This window comes from Strigops habroptila, chromosome 3 (genome assembly GCF_004027225.2).
Source record: "Strigops habroptila isolate Jane chromosome 3, bStrHab1.2.pri, whole genome shotgun sequence".
Classification (NCBI taxonomy): Eukaryota; Metazoa; Chordata; class Aves; order Psittaciformes; family Psittacidae; genus Strigops; species Strigops habroptila.
The window spans coordinates 50419701-50445936 of record NC_044279.2 but is presented as its reverse complement, the minus strand read 5'-3'; the positions used below and the strand labels follow the sequence as shown (position 1 = coordinate 50445936).

At 37.6% G+C, this 26236-nt stretch overlaps 1 protein-coding gene across 5 annotated transcripts in view; it reads left to right on the top strand.

Annotated features, from left to right (window-relative positions):
- The first annotated feature begins 647 nt into the window (after positions 1–647).
- ANKS1B (ankyrin repeat and sterile alpha motif domain containing 1B) overlaps positions 648–26236 on the top strand; it is a 444013-nt gene continuing 418424 nt past the window's right edge. The window contains exon 1 of one of the 5 annotated variants that reach the window (XM_030479097.1): positions 648–983. In XM_030479097.1, coding sequence (XP_030334957.1) covers positions 850–983 — 134 coding nt within the window. In that variant the 5' untranslated portion in view covers positions 648–849. The remainder of the gene's footprint in view (positions 984–26236) is intronic. The other 4 variants (XM_030479093.1, XM_030479096.1, XM_030479094.1 and 1 more) reach the window with 4 other exon arrangements.

Genomic DNA, 26236 nt, shown 5'->3' with positions numbered 1-26236 from the left:
CGCGCCTGGCCCCGCAGCCGCGGGAGAACATCACCCCCTCGCCCCGGCACCCAGGGCTCTCCCTTCCCCTTCCGCAGCGCAAGGAGGCGCCACCTCCCCGGCGCTGCCCCTGAGCACCTGCGGCAGCCGGCCCTGCTGCCGCGGCCGCCACGCTGAGCGCTGCCGCGGCTGCCGGGGGCGAGGGGGATGCACCTGCCCGCTCTCCACGCCCGCAGCGCCGGTCGCGGCGCGGCACCGCAGTGGAGCGCCAGGCGCTGCCGCTGTCGAGGGGCGGGTTTGTAGGGCGGCGGCGCGCAGCCCGCGGCGGCAGAGGCGAGGGGCTGGGGCAGGCGGAGGGGGGCACCGAGCCCGGGCAGCCACTGAGAGCGCGCCAGCCGCGTCTCCCCGGCAACGGGCCTGGCAAGTCAGCGCTGCGCCTCCGCCCCCCGTCCCGCCCTTCTTCCGTCCGTCCGTGAGGGTCGTTATCCCCCTCAGCCCGGCCGGCCACGGGCGCGGGGTCTGAGACTGCCCGCTCTCCGCTCACCATCCTTTCCGGGCCGGGGCCGTGCGTGCACGGGAGTGGGGCGGGGGGGGGGGGGTGTGTGTGTGTCTTTATTGGCCTCGTCCTCCCTCCCTTCTCTTCCACACTCCACCCAGAAATGATCCAGTGAAACTAGGAGGAGGTGATTCTCCTCCTCCCTCCTGCTGCTGCTCCTGCTGGTCTGGAAGGGACTGCAGGAATCTCTGCTCTGCTCTGAGGCAGGGTCTGGGGAGGGGAGAGCGCTCTGAGGAGAGAGGGGGCCGCCGTGGCCCGGGGAGCAGCTCTCCTAGTGCGCAGCGGGGTGCGAGGGGACTGCTTGGTTCCTGACCATGGGGAAGGACCAGGAGCTGCTGGAAGCTGCTCGCACTGGGAATGTGGCTCTGGTGGAGAAACTCCTCTCTGGGAGGAAAGGAGGGATCCTGGGCAGTGGATCTGGAGCTATTCCCTTATCCAGCTTACTGAGGTAGGGACATCGTTCCCCATCAGATGCTGGGGATATTAACCTCTTCTTCCCTATCACCATCATCTCCCCTCTCATCTTCATTTTCATTCCTGCATCCTTCATAGTAACAATAAATCGTTCACTCTCTCGCCAAGTACAAGTGTGCCTGTGTTTAAAGTCACAGGCAGTCATTTTATTAATATAGTGATACTGAATTTCTTGCCTTCGATGCGTCTATAAGGTACTCGTTCATTCTGTTTCTAGCTGCGGTGCAGAACTTGTATTTTTATTGCTGGGTTAATATGCACAATGTACTAATTGCCCTTCCTTTGATATTTCATCTTTAAATTGCTGCTTGTAATCACAGATGGAAGTGTTAATCACAGACAAGGCATTGCATTGTGGAATTCTGTGTAAAAAGCCAGAACTTCACCCTATACCCTCACCCATAGTTGCTACCCTCACTTGCAGAAGAAATGAGCCTACCAACAAAGAAAGGGAATTTTTATTTTCTTTTCTTAAGAAGAGATCATAGAGGTGTAAAACTTACGGAGCAGGTTAGGTAAGAGCAGCATTACTTTCAAGGTACCTGGATTTGGAGGAGTGAATCTGGGTTACTGGCCATGTTGGATGAAAGGACTTAACTTTAGTCATTAGTCGTATCTCAGGCAATCCACAGCATGGCTTTGATGTTAAGTTTCATCATGCTCTTATTTAAGAGCATTAGCACAAGCTTTTATGACATTTGACAGTATTCAGACAAGAGGAGGTCTGCAGCACACAGTCCAGTGCTAGTGTTCAGTACTACAGTAGGCATAGCAAAAGAAGACAAAATGAACTGGAACACTGTTGACCTAGAACTTGAATAAGTAGGGATTTTGGTTAGTTGGTTTGTTTTATTTCTCTTCCTTTTTTTTTTTTTTTCCTCTCTGTAAAGAAAAGTCCTAGAGAAATGGAAATTGCTTAAATGAAAATGTATTTGTGATTCTATTGCCAGTACCTCCTCCTTTGATACACTAATACATTGTTTCAGTGTTCCCCATCAGAGGAAATTTAGTGTAACTGTCTGAATTATACCAGTTTAAACTCTTATTATAAAGTCTTGCTGGTTTTAGTGCTGTATACAACCACAGTTCAGGTTTACCGAAGTTCTTGATGCCCCAGTTCAATTAGTTATAGCACCATAGCTGAATTACTAGTCCATTGACCAAAATCAAAACACACTGTGCAATTGTTTTTTGTACTGTACTTCAATAGGCTGCTTAGCAAGGAGTATGCCAGATAATTGGTTGAATTTAAAGTACAAGTTGTCTTAAATTATGATACCCGGTTTTTTGTAAGGACAGAAGTAAGTTCACTTCAGTACAATGACTAGCCATTTATAATGTAGTTCTACTGCATGATTTGTGTAGTGACTTTCTTCAGGGCTAGTGCCTGTGCTATATTCTTGCACTGTTATTTTCATGTTGTGTATCATAAATTCCATATATGCAGAGGGACTGTATTTGCTTGTGTTTTTTATTAAGCAGCAGTGTTTTACTCTGTGTATATAGAACACATTAACCACGTGTCTTTTACAGACGGATCATTACTGTGATTGTTTGTTACTCACACTTTTAAGTGTTTTAGGCTGTAAACTCAACTGTAGTCTTTTTATCATTTTTATTTTTTCTGGACTTGCATTTAGCTTAAAGAGAAGTAAAGCAAGGTAAAACATGCACTGTTTTATTTATTATATTTCTTACTAATGTTATCTAGAATGACTATGGCTTCTGTAAATGTAAATTCAAAAATTACAAGTAAAAATTTATCATACAGCTGCTAAAATATTTCTATTTATAAATAAGTTGTTTGAATACATTAAAAAAGAATTCATTAATGGATTGATGCATAACTATTCACAGTCTAACACACTATTGAACATAATGCATTTCAGAGGGAATCTTAATAATTTCATTGACTCAAAGTAGAAGCTACTATGCAATATAAAAAAGTGTTTTGAAGAAAAAATTATATGAGCTAGGTTTTTTAGCATACCTTTTTTGGGAGATGTTGCATGATCTAACTGATTCCAGTAATTATGGATTAAGCCCAGAATAACATGCAAGGTTAAGATGGGATCTATCTTGGTACAGAGCACATGGAAACAAAAGAAAGTACTGAAAGGGAGTCATGCTAACATCTTGATCCTATTTAGGAAATCAACACTTACTGAAAACAGCAATCTTGTAAGGAGCTGTAATTGTACAGTATAAAAGTTTGAATTCGAGATTTGGAGAATCTGAAGGATTTTTAATAGAAAACTAGTTGAGGTAGCTTACAAGTAGAGCTATACTAACATTTTTTGCATACAGTTTATTAGACTAAAACCTGCTTTTGAAAGTTATAATAAAGAGAAAGCATAGCAAAAATACAGGGACATATTTTTCTTCTTTTTATGACATCTTTAGAAGAGATTGTGTTTGACAACAACTCCTGGTTCATTGATTATAATTATTGCTCAATTCCTAAAATGGTGTCCCAGAACTGTACCTGTCCCATTGTGGTGAGAAAGGTCTATTTTACTTTTTCTTTCTCCTTTTGGCAATGCTGTTCCTAGCATTAGGTTGGAAAAGTCCTTCAACATACAAATGGACTGCTACTGTGCCTGATACACTGGTCTAGGTAATAGTACACATTCCCTTCGGGTTTCTTCTAAGCACTGAAGACAACTCAGTTTATGTGGCTGAGCTCTCCATGGCTTGGTGCTTTTGTTTTCATGCAAATTTGCTTCACAGTAATTATGCACCTCGTGAATGACATATAATATTCATGAATTGACAAATACGCATCGATTGTTCACTGAAACAAGAGACAAACTATCGGAGCTCTGATTTCCTATTTATATTTTTATATAATTTTTCTTCTGCCTTTTACTGTATTTTATGGTACTTGGGGGGAAATATATGGCAAGCTTTTGTATGGTTGTTTTATAGTTGAACTTATTCACTGATGTTAATTGTGGACTAAATTACCTAATTTTTAAAGGGCTGACTTCTAATTTGTAAGTCATTATATTAAATCATGACTACAGTTAAGGAAAACAACGTGGTTCCAGAAGGCTATTTAAGCACACATATAAATACATGAATGAATTCCTGTGAGGATTTAAAACATGCTTAAAGCAGAGTATGGTCTCAAAGCGCATAAAAATGATATATCCTTAAGTAAAAGGTCATATGCACCCAGATATCTATAATAGATACTATGTAAGACCTCATGCCCAAATTGATTATCTAGAGCAATGACAACAAATCAGTGATGTTTGACTGTGTGGACCATATAACTTGCTTCAGTTCAGGAGAAGCATTGAAAATCTCTTGGTCAGTTTGTGGCCCTCTACCTCAATCTCCGTACTTTGCTCTGGAATATAAAGATAGTGGGTGAATATACAGTGGGTGAATTCCTCAGATGCAAAAGTTAGCATAAAGCATTGCAACATACTAAAGCGAGTATAATGCTCAGTAAACATCTGGCATGGAGTAATTTAGTTGCTTAAACCTGGGTATTTATTGGAATTTCAGATGCCCTTGAGTTTCTGAGGCATCTGCGTGGGCTGATGGACTTTAACAAAGAACCATAACCTGTGGAGATAACATCCGAATTCCAGGCAGAATGCACTAGGACATCCAAAGCTGTGTTACGTGTGTGTGTAGGCTACAGTCTTCAACCCAAAACATTAGCGCAGGACTGGGATCTGTTTTTTCTCTATGAAACAAGGATATTTTGATACCTCAGAAAACAGTCAGAGTTCAGAAGACCGAAGTGTAAGGGAAGTTTCTTTTCTTTGTTTTTTCTGGGATTCCACTTCCTGGAATTGTCATATGTTAGTATATCAACTATATTTCATGTTAAAAGAATATATGTCTTTTAAGTGTGTAATAGAGTGCAAAGAGAATTTTCACAGATTTTAAAACTATTTCATTGGCTTTTATATTATTCCAGTGTAAACATGAAAATTTGAGAGTGAAATCCCAGTCCCTCTAACAGAATGTGTCATTCAATTCCTTATGTATCCCAAATCCTTAAATGTAAATTAAACGATTTAACAGATAAAAAGAGTAAAGTGTTTCTAACAAAACTGGTATTTTTTATTTACTTAATTTGATTATCTGTATATACATAACATGTTTTTATTGACTAACCAGGTTTTCATTCCTAGATGGAGACAGGCTTCATTTCTTTCAAATTGTTTTGGGAAAAATAACTTTGAATGTTTTAATCTCAGAGGTTTATATCTCACAGACCTCATATCATTTTGCCACATGCAGTCAGGTGCATGCCTTTTTGTTCTACTAATATGTGACAACGCAAAGAAAAATTTTAGTTTTTTTAAACTTTACATGTTAAAAGAGCTTTGGATTTTTAACAGGACTATGGGATAGAATACGAATTAATGTGAGCTGGCACAGAGTGGTAGGGAAGGATGAGTTGGCCCCTTCTTGCTCTTTGTTGGCTGCTGCCATAACACAGCATGGGAGGGTGGAGCAGCCTGCATGGAGCTGGTTTTTTCCCCTTCTACACTTGGCAGACTGTGGCAGGGAATGGCTCCATTCTTTGCTTATCCTTACTTAGCGCAGCTACACCGTGTATAGGCCTGGACCAAGATATTTCTTTTCTAAAGTATAAGAAACCCCGCAAGCAGATTGTCAGTCTGCAAGTTGCAATCTGTTTTCTCATCTGTTTCTCAGAGCAGTGTCTTGCTTGCAGCAAAGCCACAGTTCAGCCTGATGGCCTCATTGCATGCTGAGAACCACACAAACCTACTTCTACCCTTGTGCAGAGCCCTGTGATTCATTCATCTTCCTGTGCAAAATCAGATCACACTTCTGCTTGTAGGGCAGAAAGTATTTAAAATACTGGAATACTTTACAAAGCTTTAGTTAAAATTGTAGAGTTGTTTTCACATTATAATTTAAATAACAAATGGATCACGTTATCAACAAAAATAAAGGCACTAGTTCTGTTTTTCATTACAAATAGCATTATTTCATTACAAATAATGTTTAGTAAAGTAAGAGAAACTTTGTGAAATTGATTTAGAGATTGTTTTGTGTGAAGATTGCAGTAGCATGGTTCTGGGCTTACATACTTCTAAAGTCACTTATTTCTGTGTTAAAAGGTACTTATTTCAGACAACCAGGGCAGATAATAAAATGGCAACTGTTTGTTACGTATAGATCAAGGGGGCATCCAATTAGTCTATGCTTGTTTCTAAGTTTAGTTACATTACTTTTAATTAAGGCATGTTGGATTTTGTACTGATGTCCCAAGCAAAGACCAGCATTCCTGGATTCCCCAATTACTATCTTTGTCCTGTTAGAGAAGGAATATTAAGTCTTTTGGGCATATACTTAATTTTTCTCCCTTTTGTCTTTCAGTATGAAATATAAACTAATGCTTACGGCAACACTTAGTTTATGCTGTTTGCTGTTAGTGCTAGTTAATTGCTGCCTTGATTCTGCGTGTTTGCCCTCTCAAATGTATGAGCTTTTCTTACAACTTAACCTTCATTTTGTTATTTTCTATCTTTCTTAGACTTATTTTTATTCTTATTTCTGATAAGTGGTTTAGACAATTAAAGTTTAGACAAAATTTTATCTATGGAATTCCTTAGATTCCTTCGCAAGTTGGAAACATCTACAGCATGAAAAGGTAGCAATGTGGGCAGTATTGAGAACATCCGGTAGAAATCTCATTATTAAGGGCAAGGCATTTCATAAAGTTTGTGTAATAAATCTTCTCTAGGAACTCAGCATGATCCTGGATTCACAGCTCTGTAGTTAATCTCTATAGATAAACTTCTTACTTCTCCGTATTTCAGGTCTTGTTTTCTGAGTATTGTTCAATTGTGTGTTCTATTATTTTTTGAATGTTAGACCAAATGTAAAAAATAACCAGCAAGAACTGTAGATCAAGTGTAAAATCTACTGAGGTCATATTATCTGCCCATAGATAGGATCAAGATATGATATGTAGCAGTACTGGGAGGACTAATGAAGTATATGATGGAGACAGGAAGACTGATAAGGGAAATTTTACGAACATGTTAAGGAGAGGATAAGAAAAAAAAAAAAAAACCCAGAAAGTTGAAGTGTCATAACTTAAAATAATTCTTTCAGAATTCTAGAATTCTTAGCCACTAGATGGCTAGTGTCTAAATCTGCAGAGGACCATATAAATACATTTTGATCACCATCTTGTTTTCCCTCTTGTCTGGTGTTGATGATTTTAGTAGTTTGATAATTCAATAGAATTCATGCTGCTTTATACATTTTGAAAATTGATATGTGACAGTGCTGCCTTTAAGTGGTAGTGATGTAGCAGAACTAAGAGGGGAAATAAATGAAATAAAATTAAGAATGATGTAATCTGAAAGGTCTGCTATCCTGTGACTAGTCAAGGTTGGAAATACAATGGTGAGCAAATACAGATGCTTTTAAGACAAGCATTTTCACAGTCACTGCACTAGTGATCAAGAAGAACATAACCATGTTTCTAAAAATCTACAGGTAGATTATTTGCCTCAGTTTCAGTTTGTATGGCTATTCATGGATGAGCTATTAAGGAACTACTTATAGTTCTAGGCCATTTTTTATTGCCTTGACACAGGTGCTGCTTTAATTTATGCTACTGGTGTATAATCCCTAAGGGACAATACAGTGTGGAGTGCACTTAACACTTCCTTTCCTTCAGCAAGCTTAGCTTGCTCGCCTGGGGAGGTGGCATATACAAGAGTTCCACAGCTGGAATTCCCTTCTGCCATGGATTTTTTTCTGTTGGCCACTTCCAATCAGAGTACACATCCTAATCCTTTTTATTACTTCAAGGTAAAATAGTTTGACAACTCTTAATGTTAAATATACAAGTCATAATGAGCAGTGTTAATTCCTGCATTTTGATACGTTATTTTCATGTACATGGATCCTTTTTGGAAGTAGGGAATATATTTTTTTTGAACTTTATAGCCTTTATGGGAAGACTTTTATTACTTTTTAATTTCTTTTTCCTGATGACAGTATTTTCAGTATCTTCCCTTTACATTTAAGAAGTGATACAGCAACTTTTCTGTACCTAGATTAAAATGTATGAAATTCTAATAAGGTACATGTATCTAATATAAGAAAGGTTCTGTGAGATATAGTTCCATGAAGTTGTGCTTTTATTAAAATAATTTTACACGGTTTTCCATTTATTGCACATATGTTTTCAGAAGAAAGAAGAAATACTAAAAATGACATAATCAATGCAATTTGGTTCCAAATAGTGGTTGATTCTACATGTGTTGATATCTGCCCTAGGTGTCTAAGTTTCCATTACGGCCAATAGAGGTGTAGTCAATGCAGTTAGGGAGCATACAGAGTGATTCAGCTCACCACAAAGTAGTAAATGAATTACTTTATTTCAAACTGAACCACATCCCCAATTTAAATATATTTTGTAGGTAAAAATATTTCAGTGAAAAACAGGAAACAATTCTAGTTAAAGGTATATGTAGAATGTATAAATGACCACTTAAATAGCTAGGTTAAAACAAAATTTGGGTAGAATTTCTTTCCTGATTTTATAGCTGATTTGGGTGAATTCAGAATTAGCAGGCATTAGATACTGACCAAGATAAATCAGTAGATTATCTGGTCAAGAGACAGAATCATGGATGTGTGAAATTAGAGATACATGAAAAATACATAAAATGCATGATGTTGTATTACATAAGGTTTGTTGCAAATGCACCAAGCATGCAAGAATGGAATTAGAAAAAGATTAGGTGGAGTTAAAACTGGTGAGGGATGGGAAGGACAAAAGTAAGTATGTTCACAGCAAAGGGAAATATGGACCCACTGCTCAGTGGGGCAGGAGACAAAGCACATGGAAAAGGCAAGGCACTCATTGCTTTTTCTGCTTTGGGTTTTTTTTTTTTTGGTGGTGAAGTTTGACTTTCCAGGTTCCTGAGCCTACTAGCAAAATTTGTGTGGCAGTGAAACATGACCCACAGTAGAGGAAGATCAGGGGAAACACTTGGGAACAATGTTACTGTGAGGCCACTGTTACCTTTGGGGGATCATGTCAAACAAGAAAAGTTTCTGATGACCGGAAAAGGAAAATGTCATGCCCATCTTCAGAAAGGGCAAGAGGAAAGTTCTAGATCATAAGGCTCATTAGTCTAACCTAAGTCCCGAGGACAGTTGCAGAGCATATCCTCATGGAAGTAATTTCTGGGCACATGAAAGACAAGAATGTGATTGAGAACAGCCAGCATGGATTTTCCAGGCTCAAATCATGCCTGACTGACCTTAATTGCTTTCTACAATGAGATAACTGCCTCTGTGGACAAGGGGAGAATTGTGAATGCTGTCTAACTTTGCTTTAGAGCAGTCTCTTTCAGTCAAAACAGTGAGCGATGGACCGAATACTAGGATGGTAAAATGGGTGGAAACTTGGCTGGACCGCATGGCTGTGAGGGTTGTGATCAACAGTACAAAATCCAACTGCTGGTGTCCACTAGAAGGTTTCCTCAGGATTCAAGGGCCAGTGTTGCTTGCAATATAGCAAGTATAGCAGGTTTGTAGATGATACCAAATTGGGGAGAAACAATTCATGGAAAGAATTGCTATTAGAAGGGACCTGAACAGGCTGGAGAAATGGGCTGATTGGAGCATCATGAAATTCAGCCAAAGCCATAGTGAAGTCCTTTGGCTGGGAACTAATAACCTCTTGCACCACTATAAGCTCTTATGCTGGAGTTGGACACGTTTTTGTGGTTTTCTTCTTTTTCTGTCATATTAGTCATTACAAAAACATCAATACCACATTTAGTCTTTGAGTTTACACAGTAGTAACTTCTTTTTCCTGTAAGAATGGTATGATTAGTATGTGGATTTTTTCCTAAGCTTTCATAGCCCAGACAAGTGCTGAAATAAGTTAAGTTGTAAAGTATTCATGTCACAGTATGAAAAGTGTCCAGGAAATAGATGTCTTTTCGAGAAGGTAAAAGAAGTAGAGTTTTATAAATTAGAATTGGGAGTATCTTCTGGAATAGGTATTTTCCTTCAGCATATTGTCTGAATTTCAAACCTTTCTGATGTAGTGTGTTTGTTATTGGTAGTTCTGAGAATTAACTGTGAGTTTACAGTCTTCCATGTTTACTTGCTGACTTGTCAGGGTCGTTTTTTATTTTTAGATGCCACTAGATATGAGTAGTGAATCAGTGTGTCTGGGTTATTTTTGCAGTTTAAACCCCCCAGCACATTAATAATAGCAGTTTGACCCTAGAATTTCAATTAAGTCATTGGTAAGGTTTCCTAAAAACCAGAATTTACACTTATTTTTAGTTTTCAATTTTCTTGAGTAATTATTTATCCACTTCCATATCCTCCTTGTCATCTGTATAGCTAATTTGTCAGATTATGCTCATAAGTAATTTGCAATCACTTTGCTTCCTGTTTTGTGCACATTTATGTGCAGAGCAGTATCTTGCATAACCAAGTGGTAATGATCTGCCAGGGATCTTCTCACATAATGTGCACAAGTAACATTTCAGAGAACGAAATACACCAAATGTAGAAAAAAAGCATATGGTATATAGTATATGCATATGTTAGAAATCTGTTGTTTACCTGTCACAATAGTTAAAGCTATCCCCTCTATTTTTCTTCAATGTAGACTATGTAAGTCTTGATTTCAGACAGATAGGGATCATGACATAAGCAGAAAATGAAGTCTCTAAAAGGATGGAATAGGCATGTGTTCTAGGTTGGGAGATGTGGTTAGAAGACAGGGGGAGAGAGAACTGACTAGGGTTATTTGGAGTGTTTTGGCCAGCAGGCTGTATATAAAAATCTAAAAAGGCTGGAGTGCTAGAAATGTTGGTAAAGGACCTGGGTATAAGAATTGAGACTGGGAATAAGAACTGAGACTGCTTGACCATGAACATTAGCGCTCGTGAGGAGCAGAAGAGACAAGTTTAGGAGATGAGAGACAAGGAACAGGGCAAAAGGAGTTACATTCAGCAGAATAAAGGGAAAATATATATCCACTGAAATACAGTTTTCATTCAAAACTTGATGTTTTCATATTTCCTTGCTAGAACAAATATTTGTGAAATGCATCTGCAAGCTGTCTCATTTTCTTTTAGTGTTAAAATAGACAGCGGTTAATAACGTGCCATCAGTTATTCCATTAGTTTAGGTGGAAGAGGTTGTTGTGATGTATATAAAGAGATCCTAAATCATCTAGTAAAATTTTGCCAAGATGACACCACATAGTGATATTTCAGGAGTTTTAATTTGGTTTTTTTATTAAGGGTAAAAATAAAGTTGCCGGTGCAGTTTTTATTTAGCCCCTTGATTGTAGACTTTATTTTTTTTTTTTTGATGATATAATCCTGTAGTCTTTTCTTTCGCAAGGTCTTTACCTCAGTTGTGGCCCAGGATACAATGCTCATTGAATAAGCAGTTATTCAGTGGGTTTTATCCTTAGTATTCAATGGTTAAGCCTGAGGCTTATTTAATGCACGCAATTCAAACAATTCTCTAAAAAAAGAATGATTAATTTTTCTCCTGGGCTTTTCAGTGGTGTTTGTCCCTATAGTATCTGACTGCTTCACAATATTAATAAGTTTACTGTCACAGTACTTCCGTGAGTGGATAAGGGTATTAATATCTGCAGTTCAGACATGCTAACTGAAGCACAGTTAGGTTATGATGAGAAGTATCCACTGACTTGGTGTTCCTAACTGGTGAGTACAAAGAGCTCATTTTTCGCAATATTAATATAGTTAGCGTGAAAAAATAGGAATGCCTCTTCTTGATCAGTATGAAGGTCCATCTAGCCAAGTAGCCTTCTCCAGTATAAAAGGCTGATCTTAAAAGAATATAGCAGCAAAGCAAGCATATAGTAAGTAATACTTCCTCCAGTGTACTCTGACAGCTTCCAACAATTTACAGCAGCTTTGTGAGATAGATGCAGAGCACAGGAACAGGCTGCCCAGGGAGGTTGTGGAGTCTCCCTCTCTGGAGACATTCAAAACCCGCCTGGATGCGTTCCTGTGTAACCTGCTCTGGGTGGCCCTGCCTTGGCAGGGGGATTGGGCTAGATGATCTCCAGAGGTCCCTTCCAACCCTAATGATTCTGTGATTCTGTGATAATGGAAAAAGAGACTTTTTGTTGTCAGTTCTCAACACATATTGTTGACTTTAATCATATGGTCTCTTCAGTCTTTTGATCAAACTTCAGGGTATGCAAGAAATCTGAGACCTAGACCCTTAGCAGCAGTTATGACAAGGTTTGCCACAGGAATCATTGCCTCATCCAAAACTGTGTAAGTTACATAGGTATTAATGTTAGAAAAGGAGTAAGAGCAGCATAAATTTTGTGATGTGTTTCCAATGCATATGGGTTTTTTTGCCTGAAAATGAACTGTTGCAGTATTTGCTTCTCCTCCTCTTGCTCACCTGGTTGTAATAGGGCACAGACTTAGGAAATAAGTTTTGAGAAAAGCAAGTAAGGTTGCTAAGAAATGCCTGCTTTTTAAACAGCCAAGGGAGCATCTTCTTTGTTAGGCTGCCTACTTCAGTAACCTCCAGGGAATAAATCAGCTAATTGTGATAGTGGTAAGAGACAAACAGAGCTAGCTTTCCCTTCCCTCAGTAACTCAATATTGTTTTTGTAGAATTTTTTCTCCTCATCAAACTTCCTTTTACCAATACAACTGTTTTTGTCCCTTTCCTTTATCACTATGACACCCAGCTTGAAAAGGGGGGAAAAGTTAGGAAGAGAAGAATCCTGAATCCTGAGTTCCTTATGCCAAGCTTGAAAGAGAGGACATTGCTGCAGATACTTGCCCCAAGGTCAGGGATTCCAGTATAAAAAATGTGCAGATCTAAGTTAATGCTTTTGGTGAATGCAAAAAGCACTAGATTTGACAGTGGTGTGGGAAAACTGAACATCATCAGGGCAGAATTCATTGGGAAGCTTGAAAGAACAAACACAGGGCTGGGCAAAAGTTATAAGATCAGGGATACAGGATTGATTTGGGAAGTGGGCATGATAACTTCCTGGGCAGAGAGGTAGAGATCCATGTTCAGAACCTTCCTCAAAGATTGATGAAATTTAAGAAGTGTCAAATAAATTTATTTAGAGAGTGACAAAAAAATACACATGCGTGGTTGGATGTTGTCTGGTCGTTGTCCAACAGAGCTGTAGCACATGTGAATGAATCTGCTTAGCTACTTGGGAAAATGCCAAAACCAGAACCACTAGCTCTAAAAAAGGCAGAGGAAAGAGATGAATCCCTTTGTGGTATTTCTGTTTAAACGTGTTCTTGGGTTTAAAAAAAGTCAGGAGAGAATGAGACAGCAGGCCTCAGGATTACTCTTTAAAGGGTGGAGCCATAGTGTCAAGACCTCTTTGGAAGGAAGTATACTACTTTGGCTGTCTTCAGTTCATAGTAGCTAATTATCCAAATCTCCTTTGAAAATATGACTTCCTTAAATAACATAAGATGTCACCATTTCTGGGTAAGTTCCAGATAAATTCTAAAGAGGAATTAAGAACTATCATTCCAGAAGGTCAGCTCATAGTACACATCTTTCTCTATGTTTCACTTGACTTGTGAGATGCCGTGGCATTGTCAGTAGTTTCAGCAACCATCATGCAGCACGCATTGTTAAATCTTCTGGGATTCTTGGAAAAGTCCAGAATACAGCTGAGATCTTCCTAAGAAAAATGAACCTTTTGGTAAAAATGACAATTCATTATATTCCTGAAAAGTATCTTCAGTTATTTTTGGGTCTTTGGGGGTTTCCTTTCTCAGCTCCATAGAAAGCAATCTATATACCAGATTTATTTCAGGCTATTGCAGTACCACACTTACTGGGCATCAAATGAGCCTCCTATAAAGTGTATGAAACTCTGCAAAGGATTGGTTTATTTTCACTGTAACTAAAAGGCAGATGCTACCTTTCAAAGCAGCTGGACTGACACTCACATGGGGAGTTGTCAGGAACTATTTTAAGTGAGTGCAGATTTATCAGAGCAGCAAAGCAGCCTGTCCTGTCTCTGTTAGCACTGCTCAGTGCATTCTTCTAATCATATGCAATTTTAGTCACACAGCCTAACATTTAGATCATCACAGGCAGATGCACTATAGTTTTGATGATAAACCTCTTTCCCTTTGCAACTCTATTAGGGCACATTATTGCACATGTAAGCATACAGAACTTGACAATAATATGAATCATTAAAATACTTGATTTTAATTTAAAGTTGATATTTAAAATACTCTTGGTCAATTTATGAAGAATTATTTTCTTTCTGAAAGTGTTTTCAATTTAGTTTTGATGGGCATTATGCAAAGCTTTTTTACCTAGATTTGAAAATGCCGAAAAACCTGTAAATGAACACATTGGACTAAGATTAGTGACTTGTGACCCACCTTAAAAATTGTCAGAAAAGGAAATAATGGCCCAACCTTAACTTCTCAGTTGAAATATAATCTGTCTCTTAATTTGGTATTGCGTTGCTGTGCCAAAGTTGGCCACATCTGATTTTTTTCCATCATATTGAAGTGATTGTTTGATTTTTGAACAGATTTTTTGGTCAGCATATGCTCTGAGTAGCAATTAACGTATGCAAAGAGAGGTTTGCCATGCATCCCTTAAAATTGATTCTCAGGCTTAATCTGTGATCATTTGTCTTTAGCATAACAGCTAAAGACTTGCACACCTAAACATTAATTCACATTCCAAGTGAACAAAATGTATTTTGGCTAACAGCAGTGTGTTGCGTAAGTAGTCACTGAACATACTAATGATACTGTGTAACTGAGTGTTACTGCTCCCATTTGTGCGAAGTATTACACATCTTAAATTCTGTTAGTGCTTTGATCATTAGATTCTCTTTTCCATTTGAAACACTATCAAGTTGTGTTTATGTTTTTCACTGTTAGTCATTAGTGAGCTGGCCTATCAATTTCTCAATAGGTCAGTATTTTCCACTAGAGCTTAAAATTTTAAATGTAAATAATTGTTCACTTTATCTTCACACTTTTTCCAGTTAAGGGATGTTAAATGCTAATGAGACAGGGCCGGGTATCACCATCCTCCAGAAAATAATGCAAGTAAGAACAAACATACTGAAGAAATTTTGCAAATAAATTTGAGTGATGTCTTGCCTATAGAAAAAACCTTGAAAAATCTGGAAATGAGCAAAGACACTGTTAGGTAGCTATTTTATATATCTATGCTTCAGTGAAAAGATCAAGTTCCTTTCCCTAGAGGGGCAGAGGGACACATTCCTCAAATGATAGGACGACATTGAAGGTACATGTCCTTTTCCCCCCAGCCCCTATCTTTTTTCAAGAAAATAGAGGTGTCTGTATGTACCTCTGGAGGTGTGAATATATGACATAGCCATGTAGGCAGCTAGTCCTATTGAAACAGACAGTAAAATTAAAGTGAATAAAGATTTATTTTTTTGTTAACCAAGCTTTAATGAATAAATACGAGCTTTTCCCCTTGAACCGCACTGGTTTTTATACTTGTAGTGGTCTTAAGTTTCTCAGCACAGAAATGGCATGGAGAATCCAAACCAGTACTTAAGTTGGAACTGTATCACTCACCTCAGGTGTAGACACTCAGGTGCAAGTCTCTGGTCTGTCTGTCCCAAGAGAGTTTTCTAACCACTGGTTTACCTAACACACAGTTTTTCCCTGGTCTGCAATCTACTTGGGTTGTATACTCTTTTCTATGAACTGAGCCTTATCATAATAATAGCAAATATCCTAAAGAATTGCTGGAGCATTTGGCTGATTGTACTTAAGTTCATGAAAGAATAAAAACCTGTGGAGAAATATGTGATAGAAACACGAAGTGCTTCAGACATTTAAGAAAAGAGCTTAAGATGAGAATACCTGATACATTTTCAGAGATAATTTACATGACAGTTACAAGAAAAAAAAAAAAGAAAAGAAAAAAAAAAGAAAAGAAAAAAAGTGTGACTAGGGATTACTGACAAAAAGATAGAAAAGTTTTAGATTCACATGCATTTATTTGACTTCGGTGATATCACTATATTGTGTTACATGGGTATCACATGTTCAGGAATGCTTTTCTTTTTTGTGTATTGTAAAGGAAACAATTTAACACTAAAGTGCTTCAGATTTACAATGGAGTTCCTTTGGGATAAACATGAAGAATAAGATAATGATTTGTATAGAAAAGCAAAAAGAGTGGGGAAAAGTACAGTTAGTAGCTAACTTTGGTTTATAACAAAACTGGGGAGATGATTTTGTCAGTTAAAACATAAGTATTTAGAAGAAATAGGAGAAAAGATAAAAGGGAAGTTCTTTACAGTTTGCAATTGTCTTGAGAAAGAGGTAATTAATTTAATGGGTAAAAAGCTGTCTTACAAAGACCAAGGTCATGTACTTCTGCACTCCACTTTTTCCACTCTCCTTCTGAAAGATCTTAAGTCTAGGCACTGTAGAAGTGGGGAGAACACATTTAGGGTCTCTCAGACCCAGAAGCACTGGGAAGCATGTTGAAGTAGCACTCTACTATCAGCGGATTACGTTATCTTTGTCGAGGTCAAGAGAGCTACCTAGTAATGGCTCAGCTTAAGTTCAACTACTTGGAGGAATGACAACCAGCCTAAATCCACACAGAGCAAGCTTTGGTCTGGCAGGAATTCTTTGTTCAGTGGCATGCAAATGTAGCTACAATTCTTTCAGATCTTAGATGGCTTTGGAAGCATTATTTGGAAGCATGTGGTTGGCTAAGAAGCGCTATTAGATGCAAACTGGCTTTACAGAGATCTTATTTCTCTGTACCCATGTTTATTTGCAGGCAGTCTGCCCATGTGGCATCTGCACTGCATGTTGATGGCATGTTGTACGTATTACTGGATGTTGTATGTTATCATGTGGTATTCTTCAGATAAAATTCACTCTCCTGTCATAGTGTAGGATGGATGGTGCTCCCTTAGATGCTATTTAGTATTTAGTACTGCATCCAGCTCTGGGGCCCCCAACACAAGAGGAATGTGGAGCGAGTTGTTGGAGTGAGTCCAGAGGAGGGCCACAAGGATGATCACGATGAGAGAGCTGGGGTTGTTCAGCCTGGAGAAGGCTCCTGGGAGACCTTATAGCAGCAGCCTTCCAGTACCTAAAGGGGGCCACAAGAAATCTGGAGAGGGACTTTTTACAAGGGCATGTAGTGATAGGACAAGGGGGAATGGCTTTAAACTGGAAGAAGGTAGATTTAGATTAGGTATAAGGAAGAAATTCTTTACTGTGAGGGTGGTGAGACACTGGCACAGGTTGCCCCGAGAAGCTGTGGCTACCACATACCTGGAAGTGTTCAAGGCCAGGTTGGGCGGAGCTTTGAGCAACCTGGTTTAGTGGAGAGTGTCCCTGCCTGTGGGAGGGGGACTGGAACTAGATGATCTTTAAGGTCCCTTCCCAGCCAAACCATTCTATCATTCTATGAATTTATCTTCTCATTGTTGGTGTTAGTGTTAGGGCTTATGCCTTTAGTGAACATTATGCAGATGTTTCTGTAAAGAGAATTATGTTTCTCACATGCTTCTCAGTAGAGTTTTGCAAACATAATGCATTTATTTTCAAAACAACCTTGTTTGATGACAGGATATTATTACTCCATTTTACAAATGGATATGCGAAGCCCTAAAACATTAAGGTCAACATTATTGGGTAATTTTAGATGCATAGTTCAAAACACCTAAAAGCTGATTTCTGATTTTGCAGAATATTTGTCATCAAATACTGTTTAAAAGTGCAAAGCGCAAATTACTCTGACTACCAGGGCAACTGTGAATAGTGCTTTTACAGTCAAAACTCGGGATATGAATTAAAGCACCCTGAAAGTTACATGTTTAATAATCAGTCTTGCAAAGTCAAATTTAAAAAACTGTCCTACTGTCTAAAAATCCTCTGTGGTAGGAGAAGTCTACATCTCTAGGGCTGTGTTCCACTATCCTGCATACAATTTTCTTCTTTTTCCCCTTGCAGTCCTCTAAGTCATACAGAATAATTTCCCCTTTCTGTTTACCTTCACATTCAACAGGTTCTGTTGCTACAGAATCATGACGTACCTTTAGAGAGGTTACATAGACAGGCTGAAGCAGATTTACTGAGGGAAAAAAAAAAAGCATGCAATTAATAGAATATGGAATTAAAGGTTATGCATTCATAAGCATATTCAAAGCAGGAACTGAATTAAGATCATAAAGTCTTATTTGTGCTATTTGTTGACTTTTCAGTGTGACTTTTAGTATTTTGACATAATTGTGTCTATGTAATTTCCCTTTTTTTTTTTTGTAAAAACAACTCATAAATTAGAATTTTGATTATGTTTGTGATACCAAGACTCATATTCATTAGGACTGTGCAATTTTTGCATCACAGCTGATGAGCTGTGTGGTAACAGCTCATGGGGCTAAGAACCTGAGTATGCATGGCCAAAGAAGTCATCTCTTAGGCCTGGTCGAGCTTGCCAGCCACTAACTAGATGAACCTGATATAGGTCAATAAAAGAGATAGTACTTCAAGATGTGCTGCACAGAACTCTGCGCTTTAGTGGAATGCTTGATAGGAGTAGCCAGTGGTCATGTGCATTATTATTTTGCTGAAAGTATTGCTGACATTTGCTCAGTTATCATGGGACTCAGTTTAGCAAAATGTGTTCTAGCAGAGTGTCTACAAACGTTTCTGCTCACTCAATGGAAGTTCGTGTACGCTGTCCAACTGTCTTCCCAGCTTCAGCTTTTACTCCACATAACTTGTGCGTCTTTGTGTCCTTTTACAGCTCTTAGTCTTACCCTGGAGGCTGATGCTTCCAATCGTTTTACTCAGCTGTTTTCATTCTTTCAACTTCCCCTCTCTAAATTCTGGTCTTGCCTGCACTAGTTCGTTCCTCTTTTCTGTCTTCTAATTTAATCTAATTTTAATTTCCTGTGAATTTCCCTTCATATGCTCACTCACATTTCCTGCCCTCAGAAATTCCATATTTTCTCCCACAACTCTAGATCTCCTTTCTTAGAACACTTTAGTCTGAGGTAGATGTCTGACATATGAAATTCTAACTTAAACAAAGCAGTTGTAGTCATAAGCAAAGTAAAATGAGATTTTACACTGGGGGCTGGAGGTACTGCTCAAGAAATAGCAGTGTTGCTAGGGCACTTGCTAAATTTACCATCCATAAAGAAGAAAAGTTAGCCAGAGAATTAACATTTCTGGAGCTGTTTTTTTTAACTGATGGGCAGCAACTTTTTAGAATGGTTTGTACAGAAGACCATGATTTATTTAATTCCGCATGGTAGGATGAACGGATTCTTAGAATGCATTAATGCATGACTGGTACAGTCAGGGAACTTAGTGTTTGTAAAAGACAATCTATAATATAGTAGAATGGAGGGAATACTGTGATCAAGTAGTATGGAAAGAGTTTGAGAAATCTGAAAATAATATTAAGATTTAAGAAACTTTTCGAAAAATCTTGCACGAAAGTGCATGAAAATTTGTAGATTAAAAATTTGCTGGATGAAAGGGTAAGAAAGGGCATTTATTTATTTGTGTGCATGTATATATGCGTGTGTGTGTGTACATAAAAAAGGAAAAATTAAATCCCTCAATAAATGAAGTTAATTTTATTGGTTTAACTAGTTACTTCGGAGAGCAAACGGGATAATTCCTTTGTGCTATTAAAAGCACTATTTTGCTCACATCCAGTATATGTGCATGTTATAGGTTGTTTGTATTACACTAGTTCTGCCATACTAATAGCATGTTCCAAGTGGAGAACTAGCTTCAGAATGCCAGTATATTTAACACCTTTATAAATCACTCTTGACTATGAAAGATACATTCGCAAAGTATTTGAGTGATAAGTAATGTGGAAGACTTTGTAAAATTTCTCCAGAACTATGCAAATTTCAGAATACATACTTAATTACTTTTTGTTTTCTAGAAATCTAATATAATATTTTACTATCACTTCGAATATGAAGAAAAAATCATTAATAGTCTAGAACCTGGGCAAAAAGCATTAATGATTCAAAAATAATAATTTGTGAAAAACTCAGTTCCATTTTTAAATAGAATTATAGAATTAGATCATGAAGGGAATATAGAATATGCAATATTTTTATTTCAGGTGTATAATTGTATTTAAGTAAACCAAATGATACTGTGATTCTTAAAACCCTAATTATGAAAAATAAAGCCATTGCATTAGCTTGAATATGAATGATGTAATGGATTAAAGTTTTACTAGATAAAGAGACTTTAAAAATAGAGACTATAAATGGTAGTTTATTCTACCAAATTTTGAGGTTAGTAACCATATGGTTACTCTAACAGTAAAACAAAGGGGAAGATGCATTTAAGTGTGGCTGACTCCCAAGATAACCTCAAGAAAGTCTGGTATGAAAGCTGTCATTTTCCTCCAACCTGTTTGTTTGCTTTGTTTAGTGTCTTGAAATAAGTTGCCACTTGGGGACATGCAAAGTTTGATTCTGCTGAGTATTTTCATTTTGGAGGAAGAAACCAAAGCAGGAATAGGTTAAGCTCAGTAAAACAGTTTGATAATTAAAGAATATTTGTAAGAATACAAATAAAATTATAAAGACAGAGTATATAATGAATATTGACTATGTGGAAGTTGATCTCACGTACTTTATGTAACCAGTCTATACAGATGCTTCTGTTTACACTGTCAAAACAATTGAGTGTACCTAAATTCTCTAGCAACATGTAGTAAGAATACTCCTAATCCCAAACTGTTTACAATACAAAAACACAGGCAAACAAATGTCATAGAACGCCTCCCCCACCCCCCCCGACATTTTAGCTTAATTTTTTTTCTCAAGGCTACAAAAGAAGGGTGTGCCAGAATTGTGATTTCACATCTTTTAGTATGGGCGAGTCATTCTCGTCTTTTTAGAGTCTGCAAAGACTTCCTCAGATGTCTGCATTTTGGTATTAATTCCTTTCAACTTTAGGTTGTTTGCTTTCAGATTTTCTTTTTTTTTTTCTTCTTCCTTCTGTACACGTTGTTGCATCTTGGTATTTGTTTTCCTCTTCTTTGATGTCTGTAATAATAGTGTCACTGTTGCCCAGTTCATTTTGTTGAAACACCAAGAGGAATTTGTATCTAGCAGTACCTCCAGGTAGTTGGGGCAAAATCTGTTATTTAGCTTTATAGCTGATCTAGCACAATATGCCAGGATCTATTCTTGACATCTCAAATATTGAATATTTTTTTTACTTAACTGGTGTCTTAAAACTAGCATATTATCACTAGCAATAAGTTGTGACATCTTTTCAGTAATTTTTAAAATAATTTGAGATTAAAGCAGATCCTCAGATTGGTGAAAATTTTCTCATAATAGTAGACTGCTGATCTAATCTGTGCTACTTTCACTTGATAAAATTATGCCCTACATCGACAGGTTTGCCATTTTCAGACACTGTGTCAAACCTAATGATAATCTGACTTTCACTGTGGTGAAAGTTAGTGACTATGGCAGCACCTGAAATCTTTATTGATAACTTACACTTGACATCTAGGTGACCATGTTTTGAAATAGATCCATATGTTTTTTACTGAATCTGTGACAACTGTCCTCTCCGTCCTTCCAGGTTGAAGAGATAATTTACAATGAAGTTACAAAACCACCTTCAACTGGTGGCTTTTGAGGCTGAATCTGAGAACCAAAATGCTTCTATGAACCTCTAGAGATACAAGTTTCACTTTCATTACATTACCAAGGCTAGTGAAGCCAAGAGGATCATAAGCACATATTCAGTGTATTGCACTGACATTCTGAGTATTGTATTTAAACAGTTCGAATGGGCGCATCATATATTAGTTTTGTATTACATTGTTCTATTGCAGGTGTATTAGATTATTTCCTATTCAGGTGCTTATGAATGTGTTTAATGAAGTGCATGACTGAAAATTTCTGGAAAACATAAGAAGACAGTGAATTAGAAATAACAAGGAGTAATGTCAGTGAAATAACATACAGTTGACTGATACCAGATTAATCAAATACATTAAGGCTTGATTTAAACAGATATAGCAATACCCAACCCCAGGAAGTCTTCCATGCACGTAGTTTGCCTTCTAAATTGATTCTGTGGCAGTTGTAGTCAAAGTAAAACAAAGCTCTCATTCTTTGTCAGGCATAAAATTGAACAAAATTCAGAAGACAGTTTGAAATGAACATTATTATTTATAAATAGATCAACTATTCAAATATTTTTGTTTAGGAATACATCTTAATAAGATTTCAGTAGTTCTTATGAGGATAATAATTATTGTTAATATTTGTCTTCTCATTTGTGTTATTAATATAATATCATACCAGTTTTTATTATCAAATTGTTCTCTATTTATCTTGGTCTTTTGGCCCTAAAATCACATTTTTTAATGGCAGTGTTTTCAATGAAACTTCAATTTAGTCAGTTGTAAAGATGAAAATATAAGACTATCCATTAGTTTATGAGCACAGAATTAAATATGTATTAGTTGATTGGCAATTGCAGAATTCAAGATAAAGCAAGAAAGCAAAAAATTTAATTAAATCTGCACAAATTTCATATTCTGTAGGCATCCAAATTCCTAGGATTAACTATATGCATAAGTATCTGGAAAGTGGAAGCTGCTATAAAAATTGATTTATCATGGGGAGAAACAAAGAGGAAGAAAGGAGTAAAGGTGGAAAGGATAAAAGAACTGAAATGTCTTCTTTTAAAACTGTAGATGCTCTTCAGGAACAAGTGTACAGTGTGAGATGGCAATAGCAAGAAGAGTGTGTTCAGTGAGAGTGAAAGAGTGTGTATTTGTGTGGATAAGTGGATATCTTACTTGGCAGTGGTTTACCCTTGTCTTTTACAAATCATTTTAGTTCAGAAAGATAACATTTTCTCAAGACTATTAAATTTAGAACGGAATAGTAGGGACAGCTGGCTTCAGGATAATTGGTAAATTTGAACTCTGGCAGACCAGGCTGAAAGCAATGTGAATATCTATTGCTTTAACCCCCTAAGACAAGTGTCTCAGTCTTCAGAATTCTAAGTTAATACAGCTCCCATACTTTTTCCCAGCTTTCTCTCATATGCTTTCACAGCATAACCTTACTCTTTGAATGTTCTTTCCGAGAGATGCCTACTGCGCTCTTCCCAGATAAAATCTGCACAACTAAATGAAGTTCACCTCCATTCTTTTTCTGCTCACTTGGTAAGCAACTACCCTGATGCTAAAGTGTTCTGAATCCTTCGACTGCTCTCTCTTCCCTTCTGAGCTGTCTCTGAGAGATGTTCATCCTTTCCTGCTTCCTGCAAGAAGGCAGTAGTAGTACCTGGAATTAGTTGTCATTAGGGTCTGGAAGGGGTCAGATCATAGGGACTGTAGGATAATATTTATTTTATCCTTTCTGATATGTAGTAGTCTATCAGTCTTAAATCCAAGAAACAAATCAATCTGGAAAGTATGGTGCCTTTCAGGAATAACTTCTGTCAGCTGCTACAGGCAAAATTAAGATGTTCTGGTTTTCCTTTGGTGTGACTGCACAGATTTTGTTTGAACTTTTTTAATAGATACCTTACCATAAACTGTGTATGTTATTTTTGTTTGACTGGTTTTAATTAAACTACCTGTCAGTAGAAACACAAGCCATTTGCAGCATCTTCTGCAAGATATTAGCCTATATTCAGAGTTTCCATGTAGGCTTTCTCATAGAGAATAGCCATAGTTACTGAGAGAAAATCCTTGCTCTTCTTTATGCTTGAAATGTTATGTTGCAAAGCCAGTGCCAACTGATCTATTATGATAGTTTCTGTATTTTATCTAGAATTACCCAAAGATGAAATATAGAACTAGTTAAGGGACTGGAGGCTAGGATATTTCCCAGGTGAATGCTCTAATCTCCCTTTTTAAGGATTTGCCACCATCACTGTGCACCTTGGAAAGAAAGAAGTCAGCTTTTCTCAGTTCTTTGGGAAAAGGAGGTAGCTGCTTATATTCATAAAAGGCCCTCTGAACTTTGGGTCTAAAATAGAGGACATTTTTCTTTAGCCTGGTGATGCCTCATCCTTGAAACAAGAGGGGGTTTTAGAAACACACATGTCTTCAGTGTTTCCCCTTGAATAGTTTTAAGGAAGTCCATACTGAGTATTTTCATTTTAGATGATTCTCTGCTGAAGTGTTAGCTGAGGCGTCTAATTCTGGCAGTGTGAGGTGTGTGTGTGTAACATAAGTATTTAACTCAGGGGTCATCCTGGGGAGACAGATATCTAAAATCTGTGTGTTACCTATCTCATATGTACCATCCTTTACATAATTCTAGGTCTTAGGAAAAAGCAAAACTGCACTCTAAAATGAATGAAGAAATTTCCAGTCATGGGAACCTGCATACAAAGCACAGAACACAGAAGTCTTTCAGCTTCAGACAGTTAATATTTGCTTACGGTTTGATATGCCCTTCTTTTTAGAAAAAAGAGGGGAAAATAAAAGGGCTTTGCAATAGAGAATTGAAGGATAGTTATCTAGGCTTTAGTCTATCAGTAAAGAAGTAAGATCAAGATTTGAAAGCCAGTCATTACGATCATGGACTTCTGTTAAAGCATGCATAGAATAAATAATGTAAAATGAATATCCCTATGAGGGTGTCTGTATTTTCTTCAGGAGGCCATGCCCATGTACGCAAAGGACAAGAGGGTGAATGAAGGAATCGGCATGGATTTACCAAGATTAAATTGTACTTGGCTTACCTGGCTATCATCTTTGATGGGTCAGCACGAACATGGGTCAGCAGTGTGGCCTCTCAGCAGAGAAGGCCAACAGTATACATGGACAGCAAGTTGAAGGAAGTACGTATTCATCTCTGTTCAGAGAGGTGTAGACTTTTGGACTCCACAGTAGAAGACACAAACTGGAGAAAATCCAGCAGAGACATTAAGATAATTAGGAGGCTGGTGCATAGGCATGTGAGAAGTTGAAAGAGCTGTTTGTTCAGTATGAAGAAAAGAAGACTAAACAGGATCTTGTTAAGGTGTCCTCAACTACTTCAGCTAGTGCTGAGAAGAGCCAGACACATCAGGAGTGCACAGCAAATGGAAGATGGCGACAGATACAAACTGCAACAAGGAAAGTTATGATTAGATATTAGGCATAAAAATCACAGTGAGGATGATCGATCACTGGAAAAGATTGGTAAGAGAGGCAGTGAAATCTCCGTGACTGAAGATGTTTAAAACTTGACTGCACAATTTCCTGAGCAAACTGAACTAGCCTCAAAATAAGCTCCAACTTTGAAGTTTTCCTATCTCAGAGAAAATGGTTGACCAGATGATTCCAAAGATCCATTTCATATATTCTGTTAGTCTTCACAATTACATTCTGTGCATATTATTTCCAGAATGTGCTTTCTGACTATGACCATTCTGTCTTTCCTGGCAGCAATATCTATAACTGCCAAGTTCTTTTGGTGCTCATGCTCAGACATAGGATTGATGACCCCTACTTGCTAGTGTTATTCAGCTTCTTAAGTAGTGAAACTAGGACAATAGTGATGTTCTCCTCCATAACTATGTTTTTGAGAGTCTTTTTTACTCATCAACTAATTTGAGGTCCTTTAATTTAGGACCTTTTCTTATCTGTTACTTTCTTCAGTAAGAGTTGATAGATATGATTGCCTGTTCCCTTTCTTTATTGCTGCAAAATCTGTCATTGTTAAAGGTGGTACTGTCCATAAATAATTTCACAGTAGAGTGGTTCTGGTATCTAGAAGATCATTCAGCCTCTCAAAATTATGGAGTTATCTTTTAGTGGGGCTTTCTGTTCTCCTAGCCTGCCGATTACCTACACTGGCACGCTCTGAAAAGATGAAATGTGTTAGAACGAAAAAAAACCTCCTTGATTTCAAATGAGTGGGCATATTTACTTCATTATTATAATATGAGAGTAATCTTGACGTAATCTGCTTAATAGTATTTATTTTTCGAATTAAGTTCACTATAGTTAAAGATGAGAATTTGACTTCTCTGGATTTGAAGAACAAAGATTACAGATGCATTTTCTACTATGTGTACTTTCATGTATGATATCAAGACGTGGACCTGTTAGTAAAAAAAAAAATAAAAAAAATCCAACCCAAAAAGCCATCTTCTTGTAAAATTCATTTACAGAATCACAGAACAGTTGATGTTGGAA